Source organism: Mastomys coucha, unplaced genomic scaffold (assembly GCF_008632895.1).
Source record: "Mastomys coucha isolate ucsf_1 unplaced genomic scaffold, UCSF_Mcou_1 pScaffold5, whole genome shotgun sequence".
Taxonomy (NCBI): domain Eukaryota; kingdom Metazoa; phylum Chordata; class Mammalia; order Rodentia; family Muridae; genus Mastomys; species Mastomys coucha.
The window spans coordinates 73,815,095-73,835,541 of record NW_022196911.1 but is presented as its reverse complement, the minus strand read 5'-3'; the positions used below and the strand labels follow the sequence as shown (position 1 = coordinate 73,835,541).

The 20,447-nt window shown below is 43.9% G+C and overlaps 1 protein-coding gene across 3 annotated transcripts in view; it reads right to left on the bottom strand.

The window, feature by feature from the left end:
- Positions 1 to 20,447, bottom strand: part of Fam222b (family with sequence similarity 222 member B) — a 60,977-nt gene that overhangs the window by 5,195 nt on the left and 35,335 nt on the right. For all 3 annotated transcript variants that reach the window (XM_031354318.1, XM_031354321.1, XM_031354320.1), the window contains exon 2: positions 8,128 to 8,249. In XM_031354318.1, coding sequence (XP_031210178.1) covers positions 8,128 to 8,209 — 82 coding nt within the window. In that variant the 5' untranslated portion in view covers positions 8,210 to 8,249. The remainder of the gene's footprint in view (positions 1 to 8,127; positions 8,250 to 20,447) is intronic.

Here is a 20,447-nt window from a genome sequence, read left to right as displayed (position 1 = left end):
TATATATATATATATATATATATATATATATATATATATATATATATATATAGGTTATTCGAGACAGGGTTTCTATATTGGTCTTAAAAAATTAAAAATAAAAAAAATAAAAAAATTTAAAAATTAATTTAAAATTGTGTTTTCTGTATGAGTGCTTTGCTACCATGTCTGTAAGTGCCTCTGGAGGCCAGAAGAGGGTGCTAAATTCCCTGGAACTGGAGTATGGATTTCTGTGAGCCACCACATGTGTTGGGAATTAAACCCAGGTCCTCTGGGAGAGCAGACAGTGCTCTTCACTGCTGATCCTTCTCCCTAGCTCCATTAATATACATAAGTTGGGGTTTTTGTTTTGTTTTTTAAGAATTTTATTTTGTAAATAAAGATGTAAGGCAGATTTTTCAGTACTTTTTGCATCTGGGAGAATGAAAACCTGTCTTTAGAAAAATGTATGCTGCCTCACTTGGAGTTAGGAAAGACAGAACAGGATTCTGGGTAAACAGCCTCTTTCCCTTCCCATTTCTTCCACCTGTCTCTGCCTCCCAAATGCTGGGACTAAAGGCATGGGCCACCATTGCCTGGCTCCCTTCCCATTTCTATCTACATTTTCTACCATTCTATTCTACCTCTTCAAAAGTTACAGAGCAGGTAGAGTTCTAGGTCAGCATGATCTGTTGAGAGTTCCAGAGCTAAATACAGACCCTGTCTCAAAAAAAACAAAGCAAACAAAAATCCCGACAACTAACACACCTTTCTCCCTTTGTTTTAATTGGCTATTAATGTTTATCTTTTGTGTATGACCGTATGTGAATGGTATGGAGGGATGTCAGAGCACAATTCTGTACAACTGATTCTCTCCTGCCACTTCTAATGTGGGGTCTTCAGGTTGAACCCAAGTAACTAAGCTTGCATAGCAAATACCTTACCTACTCAGCCATGGCACCAGTGTTCCACGCATGTTTCTGGAATCAAGACCTCACTGGATAGCAGGGCTGTCCTTGAAATGGCAGAGTTCCTCCTGCCTCAGCCACCTCAGTGTTAGAATTCCAGGTGTAAGCCACTGTGCTCAACTCCCCACCAGACCCAACTCTTTTTTTTTTTCCAAGACAGGGTGCCCTGGAACTCAGAAATCCACCTGCCTCTGCTTTCCAAGTGCTGAGATTAAAGTCATGTGCCACCACTGCCCAGCTCAGACCCAACTCTCCACAACCCTACACTCACTGTGTTTCTGTTTCATGTATATCTTTCTCCTCATCTCTTAATGTTCACACTTACATCTAATTTAAAGCCTTCATGGGTCTAGGGCTATGCCTGGTAAATAAGGTTCTGGTTTGGATCCCCTGAAATGCATTAATGGGGCATGATCTTCTATACCTATGATCCCAGATCTTGGAAGATAGGAGCAAGAAGAATCAGAAATTCAAGGTCACCCTGAACCTCAAAGAGAACTAAAGGCTAGCCTGGGATATGTAACACTCTATTTTTTTTTTTTTTCTGAGACAGGGTTTCTCTGTATAGCCCAACTCAATTTGTAGACCAGGCTGGCTTCAAACGCAGAGATCTACCGCCCTTGAGTGCTTGGAATAAAGGCATGTTCCATTGCCACTCAGCTATGACACTCTAAATGAACGAATCAACTGGAACCTGTGTGCATGCTTTTGTGTGTGTGGGCGTGTGCATGCGAATGTGTGGGTTTGAGTGCTTATGGATTCGTATACATGTGTATCTTTGAGAGTGCATGTGTGCATACATGTGTGTTTCACGTGTGCTTACCTATGGAGGCCAAATGACACCAGCTACCTCCAACAATCAATCATTCCTCTACTTTATTCTCCCTCATGTTTATAAAAAAACGACCAGTACTTTGAAAATTTTGTATAACTATTTTGATCAAATTCATGCCTTCCCTCACAGATCCAATCCTTACTGCCGTAAATGAGACAGGGTCTGGAGCTCGCTGACTACAAAAGACAAGACAGCTAGTGTAAGCCTCACAGATCCTTGTCTCTGCACAGCAGGGCCTGGCTTTCCTTGGGTACTGGGGAGCCAAATCCAGGTCCTCTGGATGGCAAATGAGCTATCCTTTCAGCTCTTAAAACCTACCTTCTTAACCTCTAACTTTGCCTCACACTAACTAGTCCTGAAATTCTTTTCTGTTGCTTTGCAGAGTAGTAAAAAATTGTGGCACTCAGGAGGCAGAGGCAAGAGATTCCCTGAGTTCAAGGCCGGCCTGGTCTACAGAGCTAGTTCAGGACAGCCAGGGCTACACAGAGAAACCCTGTCTTGAAACCCTGTCTTGAAAAAACAAAACAAAACAGGGCTGGAGTGATGGCTCAGCGGTTAAGAGCACTGACTGCTTTTCCACAGGTCCTGAGTTCAATTCCCAGAACCACATGGTGGCTCACAACCATCTATAATGGGATCTGATGCCCTCTTCTGGTGTGTCTGAAGACAGCTACAGTGTACTCACATAAATAAAATAAATAAATACTTTTTTAAAAAACAGAACAAAAACCAATAAAACAAGAGGATAGAAGGAACAAAGAAAGGGAAGGAGGGAAGAAAAGAAAGAAAGAGAGACAGACAGATAGACAGGGAGTCCCAGGTTCAAACTGGCTGGGACTTGTTATTTCATATCTATAATACCAGCTGGGAGGCAGAAGCAGAACAGCCTTGAGTTCCAGGCCAGCCTGGGCTACAGAGTGAGATCCAGTCTTAAAAAACCCAAGACAAAGAAAACAACCAACCTGTTGTGGCTTGAGTACCCACCAGGCTACTGCAGCAGCAGTGCACAGTTGCTAATACCCTCGCCTGGTGCACATCTGACAAGGGCTTAGTGCAGGACTGCCCGAAGGAACAACTGACTCAGCTGAGCAACAGGAGTTCAAAGTGCCAGGTTTTATTTAGTTCACATAGGAACCAAATCAGATCTGCTCCCGAGTTCTTCTCTGTCTAATCTCCTCTCTGTGTTGAGTGGCCATCTTTACTTGAAACCCAAATAGAAGACCTAGTATGGGAAGTAGCTTGTTGAATAAAAGTTCTAAGTTTAGAGTGAGTATTAGTTCTCAGGCTTTCCTAGTGTGGCGAGCCGGGTTGAAGTATGTGTCCATGATGCCCAGTGAAAAGAGCAGCTGAATCAGAAGAATGAATGAATGTGGGGCGGGTGCTGAAGGGTAGCCCCGAGAGTGGTAGACTGAACAAAGGTGCCCTCTTACTCTGGGATACACCACCACTCGCTCCCCATACTAGATTAAGCTTGGCCCTTGGGGCAGGGGGAACCCCCAACTAACACCCATTTTTCTTCTTTTCCCTCTTTTTTCTGAGTCTGGTGACCTCATGCCGACTCTGATGCTTCTGATGCTTCTGCCTGTACTGCCTGTGCCCTCATGATCAGATTTATATTTGATATTTTGAAAGTCCCACAATGCAGACCAGCTGGCCTTGAACATCTGACTCTTTTGCTATGGCTTATACTTCAGAAGCATGCTACTATGTCCAGCTTCCTATTTGTATTTTGTTTTTGTTTTTTTTAAAGATTTATTTATTATTATATGTAAGTACACTGTAGCTGTCTTCAGACACACCAGAAGAGGGCGTTAGATCTCATTAGGGATGGTTGTGAGCCATCATGTGGTTGCTGGGATTTGAACTCAGGACCTTCAGAAGAACAGTCAGTGCTCTTAACCGCTGAGCCATCTCTCCAGCCCCTATTTGTATTTTGTACTATGGAGTTCTATATAGGCTTATTTGTGATCTTCCTGTTTTAGCAACAAGTATTAGGATTTAGGCATGTACCATCATGCTCAGCTATTTGTTATGTATTCCATGCCAACTCTCCTAATACGCAGGCCCACAAGCACCTTACTTTCCTAACAAATTCCTCTAACCACAGACAATAGATCGATCTTTCTGTTTTGTCTGAAAAGAAAAGCTTATTTAAACAGCTAGTATGGGTTTAATACGGACACAGGGCAGTGTAGAGAACTGAGAATCTGTGGCTAGAAAAAAGGTTTGTATCTAGAGTCAAACTCTGGCTTCATCATTTAACAAGTGAAGACTCAGTGTGATTCCTCATTTGTCAACAGAAATGAAACCTGCTTTAATGTTATAGAATTACTAGTATTAAGAGACTCAAACAGGAAAAATGTGGTATGAACATGAATCACAGCTGTTTATAGTTATTTCAGGAAAAGCAGGTTTGGCAGAGTCAGCCCAGTCAGAACAAAGACACTGATCAGGGAAGCAGCAAATGTTAGACCCCTGGCCTTAAGCTGGCGTGCTGGATGGGACAGAAAGCACTGTTGTCTCCTCAGGGAACTGGGGTGGGGTGGGGTTCCTAAGTCCAGCTTCCCCCAGAGGTCTCACGGGTTATCCTTTTGTTTTGAGATGTGATGGAAACTTGGAATCTACTGGTAGAAAGTTTGGGAGTCTGACCAGAGTGAGTTCTGGCTCAGCAACGGATAGTCATGTGACTCCTTCTACACAAGTAGAAGAAACAAGGAGTGGGATGCATGACTCACACTGTACTCTGCGCTCTAGCAGCTGAGGTAGGATCATTCTAAGAGTGATACCCTGTCTCTGAAAATTAAAGCAAAAAAAAAAAAGGCAGGAGTCTCCCATGTAGAATTACTGAATAGCGACAGTGAGGTCCAGTAGGTAAAGCTCTGACTGTGTGTGCAAGCCTAAAAACCTAACTTAGACTGTGGGAGCTCAGGCAGCACATGCACACACCCACAGGCTACGGAGGCCCAAGCCTGTAGTCACCTTCCTTGGGAGGCTAGGGAAGAAGGATCGCTGGAGCCCAGGCAGTTAAGACCATCTTGGGCAACATAATTATGCTCAAATTCCACAAACTAAACCAAACAAATATAGTGCATATAAAAATGTAATATAGTACCTAACACAGTGATTGAGCAGTTACTGAATTTATCCAGTCTCTTGGTCAATTCAAAATTATCATGCCTTTCCACTAGCGGGGATGCCACTATTGAAACAAATAAAAAGTAATTTGTTCCAGGCTCTCCCAAGGCTCTGAATGCAGGAGGTAAAAACAAGTCAACTAAAGGATGATACATTAGGAAAGACAGTTCAGGGGAAAAGATCATCAGTCATTCTTCCAGAGGACCCAGGTTCGATTCCCAGCACCTACACGGCAGCTCACAACCATGTCACTGTAGTTCCAGGGGACCCAATGCCCCCTTCTGGCCTCCATGAGCATCAGACACAGAGTGCTACATAGACATGTAGGCAAAACACTGGAACACAGCAAATTAAGAAAAAAAAAAAAAAAAAGAGTATGCTAGCTGGGTATGTACACTTGTAATTCCAATTTTCAGAGCTAGCTGAATCTGGAGGTCAAGGATAGTCTGAGACACATAAGACTCAGTCTCAAACAAACCAACCCCTCCTCCCCAAACCCACAAAACAAACCAACACAACAGAAAGGACCTGTGATAATTTCAGTCATCACACACTGACTATTTGGTTTTTTTTGAGACAGGGTTTCTCTGTGTAGGTCTGGCTGTCCTGTAACTCACTCTGTAGACCAGGCTGGCCTCCCAACTCAGAAATCTGCCTGCCTCTGCCTCCCAAGTGCTGGGATTAAAGGCGTGTGCCACCACTGCCTGGCTATTGTTGAGTTTTTAAACAATACTTTTATGTGTGGGGACATCTTGTCTTGCATGTATGTCTGTGCGCCATGTTGTGCCTAGTGCCTAGTGCCAGAGCGGGGCACATCAAATCCACTTAATCACTGTGTCCTCTCTTCAGCCCCTGTTTGCTGTGTGGATCTGTAGACCAGGCTGGCCTTCAACTCAGAGATCCACCTGCCTCTGCCTCTGGAGTGCTGGAAATAAAAGCATGCACCACTATGCGTGGCTAGCCCCACTGTTTTTTGATGCAGGGTTTCATATATCCCAAGCTGACCATGAACTTCTAGTTTTGACTCTATCTCTCAAGTGCTGAGATTACAGGTCTGTGCCAATATGTCTGCTGTATTCAGTGCTGGAATCAAACCCAAGGCTTCGTGCAAGCTAAGCACACACTCAATCAAACTGAGCTATACCCTCAGCTCCAATTTTATTTTTACCTTTTTGTTGTTGTTGTTTTTCAAGACAAGATTTGTCAGTGTAGGCAGCCCTGGCTGTCCTGGACTTGCTTGTAGGCCAGGCTGGCCTCATACTCAAACAGAGATCTGCCTGCCTCTGCTTCCTGAGTGCTGGGATGAAAGGCATATACCACCACTGCCCAGCTTCTACCTGTGTGTGTGTGTGTGTGTGTGTGTGTGTGTGTGTGTGTGTGTAAGAGAGAGAGAGAGAGAGAGACAGACAGACAGACAGACAGACAGACAGACAGACAGAGTCTCATTCTGTGGTCTTCACCAGCCAGGAACTTGCTATGTAGACCAGGCTGGCCTCAAACTCAGATATTTGCCTACTTCTCCCACTCAAAAATCTGAGATTAAAGTTGTGTGCCACCATGCCCAGCTCTATTTTTATTTATTTATTTATTTTTAAGATTTATTTATTTCATATATGTGAGTACACTGTCACTGTCTTCAGACACACCAGAAGAAGGCATTAGATCCTCATTACAGATGGTTGTGAGCCACCATGTGGTTGCTGGGACTTGAACTCAGGACCTCTGGAAGAGCAGTCAATGCTCTTAACCACTGAGCCATCTCTCCAGCCCTATCTATCTATCTATCTATCTATCTATCTATCTATCTATCTATCTATCTATCTATCTATCTATTTTGGTTTTTCGAGACAGGGTTTCTCTGTGTAGCCCTGGCTGTCCTGGAACTCACTCTGTAGACCAGGCTGGCTTCGAACTCAGAAATCTGCCTGCCTCTGCCTCCCGAGTGCTGGCAACAAAGACATGTGTTACCACCACCCAGCTTCTATTTTTATTTTTATACAGGGTCCAAGAGCTAAGCTGCCTAGGATGCCCTTGAACTTGTGATCTTCCTGCCTCAGCATTCCAAGTAGCTGTATAGGTTTTACAGGCCTATACCCCTACATCTATTAAGACTAGATTATTTTTAACTGCTGATAGTCTCACAGCAAACTATTCATGAACTGCTTGCTAAGTGTAGCTGTAGTGTGCTTTTGTAGAAAATTCTACTGACATGAAACTACAATAGTCAGTTTCTATGTTGTCTATGGTTGCCTTTGGTCAACAATGGGAGAGCTGAGTAAACGCAACAGATTGTTGCCCACAAAGCTAGAAATAAGGGCTTTCTGGCACTTACAGAAAAAGTTTGCTATTGGCTGCCATGAAGGACTGGGGCAAAGTGCAGAAGTGTTGAAGGAAAGCCCCACCGCCCCACCCATTGCCTCTTTTTGCTGTAGAATGTTTATTCCAAATTCAGGGTTGCTGTTACATTTAGACACTATACCTGTAATAGTGAGTTAGGGTTAAAGCGCTATTTTCCTTACGTTTCATGTACTATAGGGACAGAAATAGGGGTCTGAGAAAAGTAGGAACTATAATGCTCCAATTTAATGCAAAAGTCAGTACAGAAATCTGCCAGTTCATAGAGGCTCGTCAGGGAGCAAGTACACTGGTAGGCAAATACTCCTGGAGAACCAGAGCAAGCTCGTTCCTGAGCCCTGAGGGCAAAAGCTTCCTCACTTCTGAGAGCAAAAGTCACACCGGCTCAGAGGGCAGACAGCAACACCCAGGACTGTCTGTTTCCATGGCAGAGTGTATTCAGAGATCAAAAAAAAATCACCAACGGTGCAAACAGCTATTTCAGGGACACAAAAGTGAGCTGGACAATGCGTTTCATTCAGCTCCTCACAGGGTTCAAAGAGAAACCCTTCTTTGAAGGCTTCTGTGGCACATCCACCAAAGCTCTTGTAGCTTTGCTGTGCAACAAAAAGCTGCCAGTAACAGGTTAGTTCACACACACTGGGGAACTGCAGCATTTGAGAGTTCTCTGATCACCAAAGTATCTCACACTGCTGACAGATAGGGCCTTTGTAGCTGCTGTCCTGCATCTCAGCTCATGAATACCTTGGAAATACCAAGATACATGGTGCATGCAGCACAGATGTAATGTGGGCAGCCCTAGCATAGGACAGAGTGCAGGATCACACACCCTTCCCTGGAATCCCGATTACTTACATTTCTGAAGTCCAGTGTTCATCTGCGTGTGAGAAAGAAGCTGAAAGGACAGGTCACCTGGCCCTGGTAGACAGGCTAGCATGGCAGACCAGCATCAGCACAACATGAAGCAGTGGCTCACACTGTAATGAACAACGGGACAAAACAAGGTCAGAGAATACAGGGCAGCTCTTTCAAGGAAGGGACAGGGCTTTCAATATGAGCAGCAGAGGGCCAAGTATGGGGAGGGGAGCAAGTTAATTAAGAATTTCTGGCCGGGAAAGACACATTGAAAGTTCCCAGCCAGGCAGTGGTGGCACACGCCTTTAATCCCAGCACTTGGGAGGCAGAAGCAGGCAGATTTCTGAGTTGGAGGCCAGCCTGGTCTACAGAGTGAGTTCCAGGACAGCCAGGGCTACACAGAGAAACCCTGTCTCGGAAAAAAACAACAAAAACAAAAACAAAAACAAAAAAAAGAATTTCTGTCTCGGGCTGGAAAGATGGCTCAGTGGTTGGGAGCACTGACTGTTCTTCCAGAGGTCCTGAGTTTGGTTCCCAGCAACCATATGATGGCTCACAACCATCTGTAATGGGATTGGAAGCTCTCTTCTGATGTATCTGAAGAGAGCAATAGTATACTCATACATAAAATAAATAAATAAATCTTAAAGAAAAAAAAAGAATTTCTGTCTGAGCAGCAATTCACTCTCAACTATTACTATAGCAAAAATGATATTGCAGCCATTCCATGTGTGGGAGAAATAAAAATTGGCAATTATCTGTTCAAATAAAAAGTTAGAAAACACAGCCACCCTTGTAAAGCCTCTGCACACAGGGACTTGAGGGCTTAGTTCAGTCTGCAGTCCTTACTGGGGGTCAGGGCAGTCAGGCGCTTCTAGAAGAAGTACAGCACAGGACTTACAGACACTTATGCCAGAACTGTGACTTCATGTTTTGGGTTTATATTTTGTTTTGTGCAATGGAGCCCACAGTGAGTCCCAAACTTGTGATCCTTCTGCCTCAGCTTCCAGAGTGCAGAGATTACAGACATGTCATGTGTACAAATCAGTCTAGAACACACAATAACTGCCAAAGAAAGTCCTGCCACCCCCACCCCCGTTCCAAGGGTCTTAAAGTCAGGGTTTCTCTGTGTAGCCCTGGCTCTCCTGGAAACTCACTCTGTAGACCAGGCTGGCCTCGAACTCAGATCCACTTACCTCTGAGTGCTGAGATTAAAGGCGTGCACCATCGTGTTTAGCAGCAAATTCTACTTGTGGATTCTGAATACTTCTGTCCTACCATTTATTATACCATTAAACTTACTGTACCTAGCAGGGGAACGCTGCTGCTGCTGGCTTGAGGCAAGAAGCGACAGACTGACTGCCACCAGTACTCTTCATCCTGGGGTACTTATCAACAAGATGTATACACAATAGTCCTGCCAAGTCTTCCTTGTGCACCAGGAATATATTTTTCTCAAATAAGTAGACTGTGATAAAAATGCGTGCACTCCCTTCCCAATACTGCACAACCTATTAGTCAAGGTAGTACACTACAGCTTCAGTTCACAAGAAAGAGCAGAGCCAGCTCAAATACCAATGGAGACCAAGACCTCAGCATCCATGCAGGGTTCCCAGGAGGAAGAACCACCTGGTGCTGATAAGTTCTGACAGCTCAGGACCACCGGAGCTGCTTAAATGGTGTCTAAGACGGCAGCTATAGAAAGAACTGAGATCCAGTGGTTCAATGAATTAAGAGTGGTCCCAGAGTTCTAGCACAGGGTCGACCTTCATGACGCTTTCTCCGGTGGGGGTTCAAAAGACCAAAGTTAGTGTGCTAGCTGTAGCACCTCGAGAAATAAAATTCTCTTGCTGGAGTCAAAGGACTGAGATATTGTTTACACCTTTTCCCCTTATGAATGCTGGGCTCTTTTCCTTATGGCCCGAATTCCAAGAAAACAGGAAGGAAAAGAGTCCTGAGTCATTGTACCAGTGATGAGCCCCATGAGAGCGCAAAGGAAAGCTGCTTTCCTGTTCCCTCCTCTGCTTCCTTGAGATGGAGTCTTACAAGGTAGCTCTGATTGGCCTGGAACTCGCTATGAAGACCAGGCTGATCTCAAACTTGTGATAATTCTCTCTTGCCTCTAGCTCCTGGGTGCTACAATTCCCTGGTTGGCCTCAAACTCAAGAGATCCACCTGGCTCAGCCACCTTAGTGCTGGGATTAATGGGTGTGGCCACCACACACCTCATCTCACATTTTTGATGGAAAGGAAGTATTAGCAAAAAATTTAATTTTGGGTGAGCCTTTACTGGTCCCCAAACCCCATAAAGTCCAGCCTTTAGTATTTCTCACCAGTTCTCGTGTTTCCACAACCGATTCTCAACCTCCATTTCTAACAAGAATCCTTCCCGGGGGCTGGTGAGATGGCTCAGCGGGTAAGAGCACCGACTGCTCGTCCAATGGTCCTGAGTTCAAATCCCAGCAACCACATGGTGGCTCACAACCATCCGTAATGAGATCTGATGCCCTCTTCTGGGATGTCTGAAGACAGCTACAGTGTACTTATATAAATAGATAATAACTATATTTTTTTAAAAAAAGAATCCTTCCCTAGTCCCCACTCAGGATGCATTTACCAAAAACCTTGGTGGGAAATAGCTAGGCAAGTTAATAGCAACGTGGGACAATCTCTGCTGTAGGTCTCAAATGCTGCCTGATGACATCCTTAGCTTTGGGGTTTGTGGAAATTAGGGGTCTGCTAAGAATACCTTCCAAACGTTTTATCTGTTGGTCACAAAAGATGTTGGCCCAGAGTGGTTATCAGAGGGGCTAATGATAGCCCAACATTACTGAGCCCTGGATCTGCAACATGACTCTCCATAGTGTGGCACTTCCGTTCACAACATCCATGTCTGCGCAGCCTGAGGTTAGCAGGTGACTTTTAGGTTTCCCTTTTGAGTTCAGGGTAGATAAGTAAGGGGCCCTTGAGCAACAGCAGGGAGGGATGTTACTTAGGTTTGGCACAGAATAAGTGCAATTTGTGGGGAGCTCTCAGTTATACTTGGGGTGACAATTACCTGTTGATGGAATTGTTTCTTGTAGCAGGTCATGAGGATGACTGAATTTGAGCGGTTTGGTAGTGTTATGATCTCCGCCATCTCTGGTACTGTTGGCACCCAGCACACTGTTTTCAGTGTTTCTATGGGTGTTTTGTTGTTGTCGATGGTGGTAGTTTAGTAGGATTAATATTTAGGTAGAGTCTACGGTGGATTTAAGCACAAGGCCTGAACACAAAGAGGCATGTACAAGGAACATGGAAGCAAGCGCCAGTTCTCCTTAGCTTAGGTTTTTATTTGTGGTTTCGTCCCATCCCCCTCCCTTTATTATTGTTGTTGAGGCTTTTAATGTAGCCAAAGTTGCCTTTGAATTCATGATCCTCCTGCCTCAGCCTCCAAAGGCTGGGATTACAGTGTTGTCTGAAAGAGATGTCTACACTGCACATCTGTACTGAAGATTCTGCAGATGGACTGACTGACTTCCTCACTGTGGAGAGTTGGAATGCTGCAGATCCCATCCGACAACATGCTGGACTTTCTTTAGTCCCTTTCAGAAACATTTTGTCGCAAAGCTTTCTAACTTATGTACCCAACTTCCCCACAATGTTTCCCATGAAAGGACTGGCGACGGTTGTCTTTTGCTAGGCGACCATTTCTACTGTGGAACATGCCGGGCAGGATAACTGGAGTCCCTGTTCATGTTCACCCATGCTGAACTCAGAACAAATTATCTCTTATTCCATTTGAAATAAGAGCTGTATTTTCTTTTAACAACGTTCACATTGTTTTGGTTTGGTTTGGTTTTGGTTTTTGTTTTTCGAGACAGGGTTTCTCTGTACAGCCCTGGCTGTCCTAGAACTCACTCTCTAGACCAGGCTGGCCTTGAACTCAGAAATCCGCCTGCCTCTGCCTCCCAAGTGCTGGGATTAAAGGTGTGCCCCACCACTGCCCGGCTCAATGTTCACATCGTTAATTAAAAGATTTTGTTAATTAAAAGATTTTGGTGAGAATGTAGATTGTTACAAACCATGTTCATGCTGGTGCTAAACACATAAAGTTTGAAGAGATTTAGAAGTCCACTGTGTGTGGGGGGGGGGGGGGGGGGGGGGGGTTGAGAAAGAGAGAGAGGGAAAGAAGCATAGGGATGGGGGACAGGTTGGTCTAGGCTAATCAGGAATTTTCAAGGGTCTTCTGCCCCAAACTTCCTGCTGGGATGACAGGCTATGACCACCCTCTCCTGGAAACCCACTCCTCATGACAACAGGTGCGCATGTTTCACTATCTTTCGCTGTCGCCCTTTGTTCAACTCTGAATGGTATCACTGGGATCTCTGGTGAGAGTACTACCTTGTACTCGGATCACTGGTTTATATTTATCTTTATCCAGTACTAAACTGAATTACTTATCATTCAGGTACCAGGGAAGTTCATTCTCTCTCTGGATATCATAACCATTTTTGTTTTAAATTTATTTGTGAGTGCCTGCACCTTAGTTTTTCTGCGCACCACATGCCTGCGGAGACTGAATGAGGGTATTATATTATGTAGAATATAAGCCTGAGAGGACCAGACAAGGGTATTATTACATATTATATTCCAGATGTCCTTTGGAACTAGAGTTACAAACTGTTGTGAGCCCCCACGTAGATGCTAAGGATTGAATTTGAGCCATTTCTCTAGCCCAACATTTTAATCTTTTAATCTGGGGTAGACTTCCTAAGACTTGCCTTGATCATCCTGCCAAACTACAGTCAGGGACAAGATTAGACGCACAAAAGATGTCTAATAAATATTACTGGCTCATATTTCTAAATGATAGTAACACTTTAACCTTAGGCCTTAGAACATTTTGAGGGTGACACTGGCAGGGCAGGGATTACTCTCACAGTTTAATGACACGGTGAGTGTGTATTTTAAAGGGGGCTGAGAGCTGGCTCAGAGGTTGAGAGCACTGGCTGCTCTTACAGAGGACCTGGGTTTGGTTGCCATCACTCACATGGCGGCTCAAAACTACTTGTAACTCCAACTCCAGGGGAGCTGATGCCCTGTCTGGCCTCCACAGCACTGCAAGCATATGGTTGAGAGACATACATGCAGGCAAGCAAAAGTACCCAAATACAGAAAAATAAAAAAAAACATTAAAGAGAGAAAACAAACCTCAGCTAAGTCTCTAGCCCTGGAACTTCCTTACTTTGAAACCAAAACTGTGTGTGTGTGTGTGTCAACAAGGAAAAGCCTGAGGACTAATTTTATCTATTTTTATTTTTTAAAGATTTATTTTATGTATATAAGTACACTGTAGCTGTCTTCAAACACACCAGAAGAGGGTATTGAATCCCTTTACAGATGGTTGTGAGCCACCATGTGGTTGTTGGGAATTGAACTCAGGACCTTTGGAAGAGCAGTCAGTGTTTTTAACCACGGAGTCAACTCTCCTGCCTCTATTTTTAAACTGTAATCATCATTATTGGTGTGTGTGTGATGTGTACACATGTCACAGTGCACTGTGGGAACCAGAGACCAAGTCTGAGTATGTGCAGTGCCCTCTTTCCACTCTGACTGCTGAGCTCTGGTTGTCAGCTGGCCAGCAGGTACTCTCCAAATCTCTGTTGGGACAGTTACTATTATTACTGATACGAATCAGTTATGAGAGAGGGCTCTCTGCTATGGTATATGTGCTGGCTTTATACGCTATATTGGAAAGTATCACTTGTTTCTTATCTACACTAGATAAAATGAGCGTCCCTAAAAACACAAGCAAGCTACAGTGGCACAGAGTTAAGTCAGACTTTCCTTATCTCCAGTCCATTTTATGTTACATAACAGGTTTGCATTCTGAAAACCTGTCAGGAATGGTCACTGCCACTTGAGCTGACCTACATGAGAGGAGGAGTGACCTTTGAGTTTAATCACATAACAAAACAGATTTGTCAGGCTGGGCAGGATTTGCCCAAAGTACCTGAGTTTGTGCCCACAGCAAGACACTGAGAACAGAGACCAGGAGAAAGCCACTAAACACCTAATGAACAGCTGGAGCCAATCTTCTCAAACTCTTCTAAAAACTGTTAGAGAAAACGCTTCAAACATACTGCAGGAGGCCACCTCTGCCCCGACACCAGAACAAGACTAGAACAAGGCTCCTAGTCCCAAACGGTGGCACAAAAAGTTGCCAGAGAGCAGAGAAATCATCCCGAGGCTGGATAACTTCCCTGTCTCTTCAGTTTTATAATGTTGGAAAGGTCATCTACAAGTCTGCTAGGAGAGCACTTTACCCCTTAACCAACTATACTAGTAATTCTGACTCAACTGTAGAAATGATAAAAATAAAAAGATTTTAAAGCTTAGGATATTTAGTCTTTTTTGTTTTGTTTTTTGTTTGTTTGTTTTGGTTTTGGTTTGGTTTGATTTTTTGGTTTTTCGAGAAGGGTTTCTCTGTCTGTCCTGGAACTCACTCTGTAGAACAGGCTGGTCTCAAACTCAGAAATCCGCCTGCCTCTGCCTCCCAAGTGCTGGGATTAAAGGCGTGCGCCACCACTGACTGGCATGTTTTGTTTTTGAGACAGCATCTTGCTAGCACTGACTGGCCTTGAACTCATGGAGATCTGCCTGTTTCTGCCTCCATGCACATTAAAGGTTTGTGACACCATATATGGCTCCTCAAGTTTTGTTTTGTTTTGTTTTAGACTCATTTATTTTATGTATGTGAGTACACTGTCACTGTCTTCAGACACACCAGAAGAGAGCATCAGATCCCATTACAGATAGTTGTGAGTCATTGGTGGTTTGATTCCCATGGTTGCTGGGAACTGAGGACCTCTGGAAGAGTAATCAATGCTCTCAACAGCTGAGCCATCTCTCCAGCCCATTCTATACTGTTTAAAAGGCCCTGACTAAAAGGGGAGTGTGTATGACTAAAAGGCATGCGCACGCACTCATGCATCATGTAAGTACAGGTGCTCCAGAAAGCAGAGGCATCAGACCTCCCAGTCCTGGAATTACAGGCAGCGATGAGCTGCCTGAGATTCGTCCTAGGAATTGATTCTCTGGAGGAATAACCACTGGACCATCTCTTCAGACCACATAGACAGTTTTCATGGAAGCTGGTATGGCACAGCCTGTAATTCCAGCACTACAACGTCAAGGCAGGAGAACTGTTTTGAGTTCACGGCTAGCCTGAACTTGGTTTACATACCAAGACGCTACCTTTTAAGAGGATAAAAAAGCTCAGTCCAGCTGGTCTAGGTACTCTCAGACTCTAGTCCTACCAGGGAAAAGGAGCGTTTACAGGCTTAGCAGCAGAGGGCCTGGCAGAGCATGGATTTGGAAAGCAGCTACATTAAGTTGCAGTTTCTATCCCTTTCTCCTCCTCACAATGCCACAAAAGTACAAACGGCCAAAATTCCCAAGGATAACCACCCCCTTTGTCCCAGTCACTTCACCAGAAAGGACAGCTTCTAATCCAGTCTAGAACATGACTTTCAAGTGTGAAGGATGACAGGAAAGTTAAGGTCACTGTGAAAGCTTGTTCTATTCTAAGGACACAAATCACAAGGTGTTACTCGGAAACAAATCTAGATGCCAGTTTGAGGTTGTGTGTAGCCACGTTTCTGAGCCCAAAGCATTATCACATCCTGTGATGAAGGTCCAGCAAACGGGCATCTTCCATGTGCTGTGTGAAATGTTTCACTAAGTATACTGCTGGTTTTATAAGACTCTCCAGAGGCATTTATAAACTTGTATTTTTACTATTTAGTAGCACTGATTCTCAGTGCACATAAAAAGGCTGTTTATCAAAACTACAGAGAAGGACACATGAAATGGAATAGATGCTGAAGGTTTATGAATAGAAGCAAAAGGAAGAATCTATAGGAACACTGAGTGCATGCCAGAGAGCAAGGACAACTCCTACCAAAGAGACAGGAGAAAAGCAGCAACTACTAACTATATGAAAAAACTGTACAATCATCTAGTAATTAAAAAGACTACAAACTTATAGATAATGACACATTCCTGAGGACCCAGGGCTTAGGAAGTGGAAACAGGAAATTAGGAATTCAAGGCCAGTTTCAGCTATATATGGAGTTAGAGGTCAATTACGTGAGACCCTGTCAAACACACAGGAAAGAATGGAGGGGAGTATGGGGGGAGGAAAGATTTGCTGGTTGGTTTTTACCAACTTGAAACAAACCTAGACATATCTGGAAAGAGGAAGGGTTTCTCTGTATAGCCCTGGCTGTCCTGGAACTCACTCTGTAGACCAGGCTGGCCTCGAACTCAGAAATCCGCCTGCCTCTGCCTCCCAAGTGCTGGGACTAAAGGCGTGCGCCACCACCACCCAGCTTGAAAGAGGAAATCTTAAGTAACAAAATGTCTCCATAAGACTGGCCTATAGGTAAGTCTATGGGACACTTGCTTGCTTAATGACTGATGTGGAGGGCAGGTAGTCCTGGACTGCACAAGAAAGCAGGCTGAGCAAGCCACTCTGGCAAGCTAGTATGCAGCACTTCTCTATTAGCTCCTGTCTCCAAGTTCCTGCCCTGACTTCCCTCGGTGATGGAGTGTGACCTGAGGGTTGTAAGCTGAAATAAACCCTTTCTCTCCAAACTGGTTCTGGTGTTTTGTTTTGTTTGAAATCACAGCAACAGAAATCCTAACTAAGGCAGAAGGAAAGAGTAAATGTAAGTCAGGTGTGGTGACACATGCCTGGAATTCCAGCCTCTGGGAACAGTGAGGCAGGAGGATGACTGAGACTTGTATTCCTCCTTCTTCCCAAAATAAAGAAAAACTGATAGGTAGGCATGGCAGTGCCAGGGCAGGCGGGGTCAAAAGAAAAAAGAAAGAAAAGAAAAAGAGAGGAAGGAACCAGTGACAGAGGAGAGTGCTACCCAGTCTGGTAGCGAGCTACCATGTGGGTGCTGGACAGCGAACTGGAGTATTGAGGAAGACCAGCACTCTTAACCATTGAGCCATTTTTCTACCCCAGGTCATTTTATTTTTGCCAACAAAATCAAACTTCCACTTAACATTTTAGTTATTTACACTGTACAAATATTCACATATGGGTCTGGAGAAACAGCTTGCCCCATACCATGAGGATTAGAGTCTGGATCCCCAGTCCCCACGCAAAAAAGCAATGTGGGTGTGTTAGCCCATCTGTAATCCCAGAACTTGGGAAAGGATTCCCAGAACAAGCTGGCCACTAGATTAACTAAATCAGGAAGTCCCCAGTGAATGCCTTGAGGAAAGTGATAGAGGCGGACATCACACTGTAGACTCTGCACACGCATGTCTACACTTATGCCCATAGGCAAGCAAACCTACGCACATACACCATATACATGCAAAATCACTTACTATTTTCCTTAAAATATAAAAAGATCTTTTATTTTTTGTATTTTGAGACAGGCTCTTTCTATCATGTAGTCCTGGCTGTCCTGGGACACACTATGTAGACCAAGCTGGCTTAGAACTCACATAAATCCACCTGTCTTCGCCTTTTGAGTGATAGTTCTAAAGGTGTGGACCACGATGCCTGACTATCATATTCCTTTTATTACACAACGTGGCTAAGAATGTTGGTCACAGTACTTCAGACTGCACAGAACCTGACCTCCACGCAGCTCTGGAACCGACCCTCTAGAGGGCTTTGCTAGCCAGGTAGGGCAGCTGCACGTTCAACCCGAGCATTCCTAAAGCATGGCCATGAGAACTGATACAAGTTCCAATCCAGCCTGCTCTACAGGACACTGAGACCCCGTCTCCACAGAACACAGCCTTGCTAAATGCAGCAAAGTAATGACTGATCACAAAGTCTTCCCGTTCAATTCTGCTGTGAAGGGTTGGTGAGATGGCTTAGTGGACAGGAGTTCCAATGCCTGAGTCCAATATGGTAAAGAGAACAAACTCCTGTAAGATGTCCTCAACATTCTGTGTCTATAGCACATACAGACATAAAAATAATTATGATAAAAATAATAAATCTGATCTTAAAGTTGACTGTTAGTAGCTCTTGCCTATAACTCCAGGACCTGGGAGGTGGAATCCAAAGCATCAAGAATCTGAGGTCAGCCTGGGCTACCTACAGGAGACCTACCTCAACAAAACAAAACAAAACAAAACAAAACAAACAAAAAAGTAATATTGTTGAAGTATAGGAGAGGTGGGGCTGAAATCATAGATGTCTCAGAGAGTGGTCTGTTAGAAAGGATTCTCATTCTTGTTTGTGACAATGGGAGGCCTTGAAATTAACGTGTAGCTGAAAATGTCCTTGAGATTCTGATCCTCCTGCCTCTACCATTTAAGTACTAGAATTGCAGACACATATAACCATACCTGGCTTTCTTTCTCTCTTTTTCTACTAAGCTTTGGTTCTTTTCTTTTCTTTTCTTTTTAAGATTTATTTATTTTATTTATATGAGTACACTGTCTTTGTCTTCAGACACACCAGAAGAGGGCATCCCATCCCTTTACAGATGGTTGTGAGCCACCATGTGGTTGCTGGGATTTGAACTCAGGACCTCTGGAAGAGCAGTCAGTGCTCTTAACTGCTGAGCCATCTCTCCAGCACAGCTTTGGTTATTTTCAAGATGGCTGGGAGGGTAAAGGTAAACTACCAAATTTGACAACCTGAGTTTGATCCTAGAAACCAGGAAGTAGGAGAGCGCTGAATTGTTCCTCCCATGACCTTCATTTACAGAGCACTGGCTGCTCTTCCAGAAGTCCTGAGTTCAATTCCCAGCAACCACGTAGTGGCTCACAACCATCTGTAATGGGATTTGATGCCCTCTTCAGGTGCGTCTGAAGACAGCCACAGTGTACTCACATACATAAAATAAACAAATAAATCTTTTTAAAAATTTTTTTTCCTTTGCACTTAGGAACGAACTTGAGACCAACCTGTTCTTGCAAATTACTATTGTCTAACAATTGGCACACAGTGCGGAGAGTGACATTTAGTTCTATCTTGGTCTAGTCTCCTATGATAAGCAGAAGTAAACTCAAGGGTATGATCTCAGGATATAAAAAACCATTAAGTTTGTTCCTAATAGATTCTTCTAAAATATGATCCTACATAGCTCTTCAAAAGGACAGTATGTTTTAATTGTGAGACAGACTTCTATAACATTTTGACCTCTTATCTAAGAGAGGTCTGGAAAAAGCAGTAACTGCAGGGAGGGAGTGAACTGTGCCATGGTGGTCATTAAAATCCATCAAGTTCATACTTCAGCCTTGGGATAACTGCAGCCGAAACTGACTCGAGAGTAATTATCACTGCTATCTGCAATAAAAGCTAATTGGACATAATTGAACTAACGCCCTAATCGGAGGGAAGCTGCAATTGGCAAAAAGCCCATTTCTCCTGCTCCTTCTATCTGATAGCAAATGAAACTAATGATAATTTGTGGACAAACACGAAATTGCTCTCATGGTTCCCTCACTGCAAATCACTCAGGATTTCCAGCTAATGCCCAGCATGTTGAGCCAGGAGAAGAATCATTAACCAGTGCTTCTGCTACAGATTTTAACAATAGCATCATAAAAGCTGAGGAGTGCTAAGAACTGTTAAATTTCCTCTGGACAACCTAAGCAAAAGCCCTGTGGTGTTTCCTCCATACTCTAAAGCTCTGTCTGTGCTGTATGAACTATATGCCAGCAGCATGTTCTAGTAAGAAATTATGCCAGGGGTCTGGAGAGATGGCTCAGCACTTAAAAGTGCTTACTGCTCTTGCAGAGGACCTGAGTTCAATTCCCAGCACCCACAAGGCAGCTCACAGCCACCTACAGCTCTCCAGTTCCAGGGGACTAATGTCCTTTTCTTGTCTCCTTAGGCTCCTGCATGCACATATACTTAACGCAAGCTCACACACATACACATAGCAAATAAATTTAAAAGAGAATCCAGCATGAACTCATTCCTATTTTTATTACGTTTTAGTTATTTATGAGCCTACATGTGTCACAGTATGCATGTAGCAGGTCAGAGGACAACTTGGGTTTTTTTCCTTCTACCACAGAGGCACCAGGAATCAAACTCAGGACACCAAGCTTAGTGGCAAGTGCCTCTACCCACTAGATAGCTCCACTGCCTCATTTTTAGACGGGAAAATAGCATTAATTATCTGGTTTAACAAAATTAAATCACTTATGAACAGATTTTGGATGGCAGATTCCCATGGCCTGACTCACTTTACTCTACTGCACACACACTGTGTGCTCTTCTCTCTGGAGCAATGTCAGACTTCTGTTGTTTTCCCCCTTCACTTCCTTCTTGTCTTAATACTTTA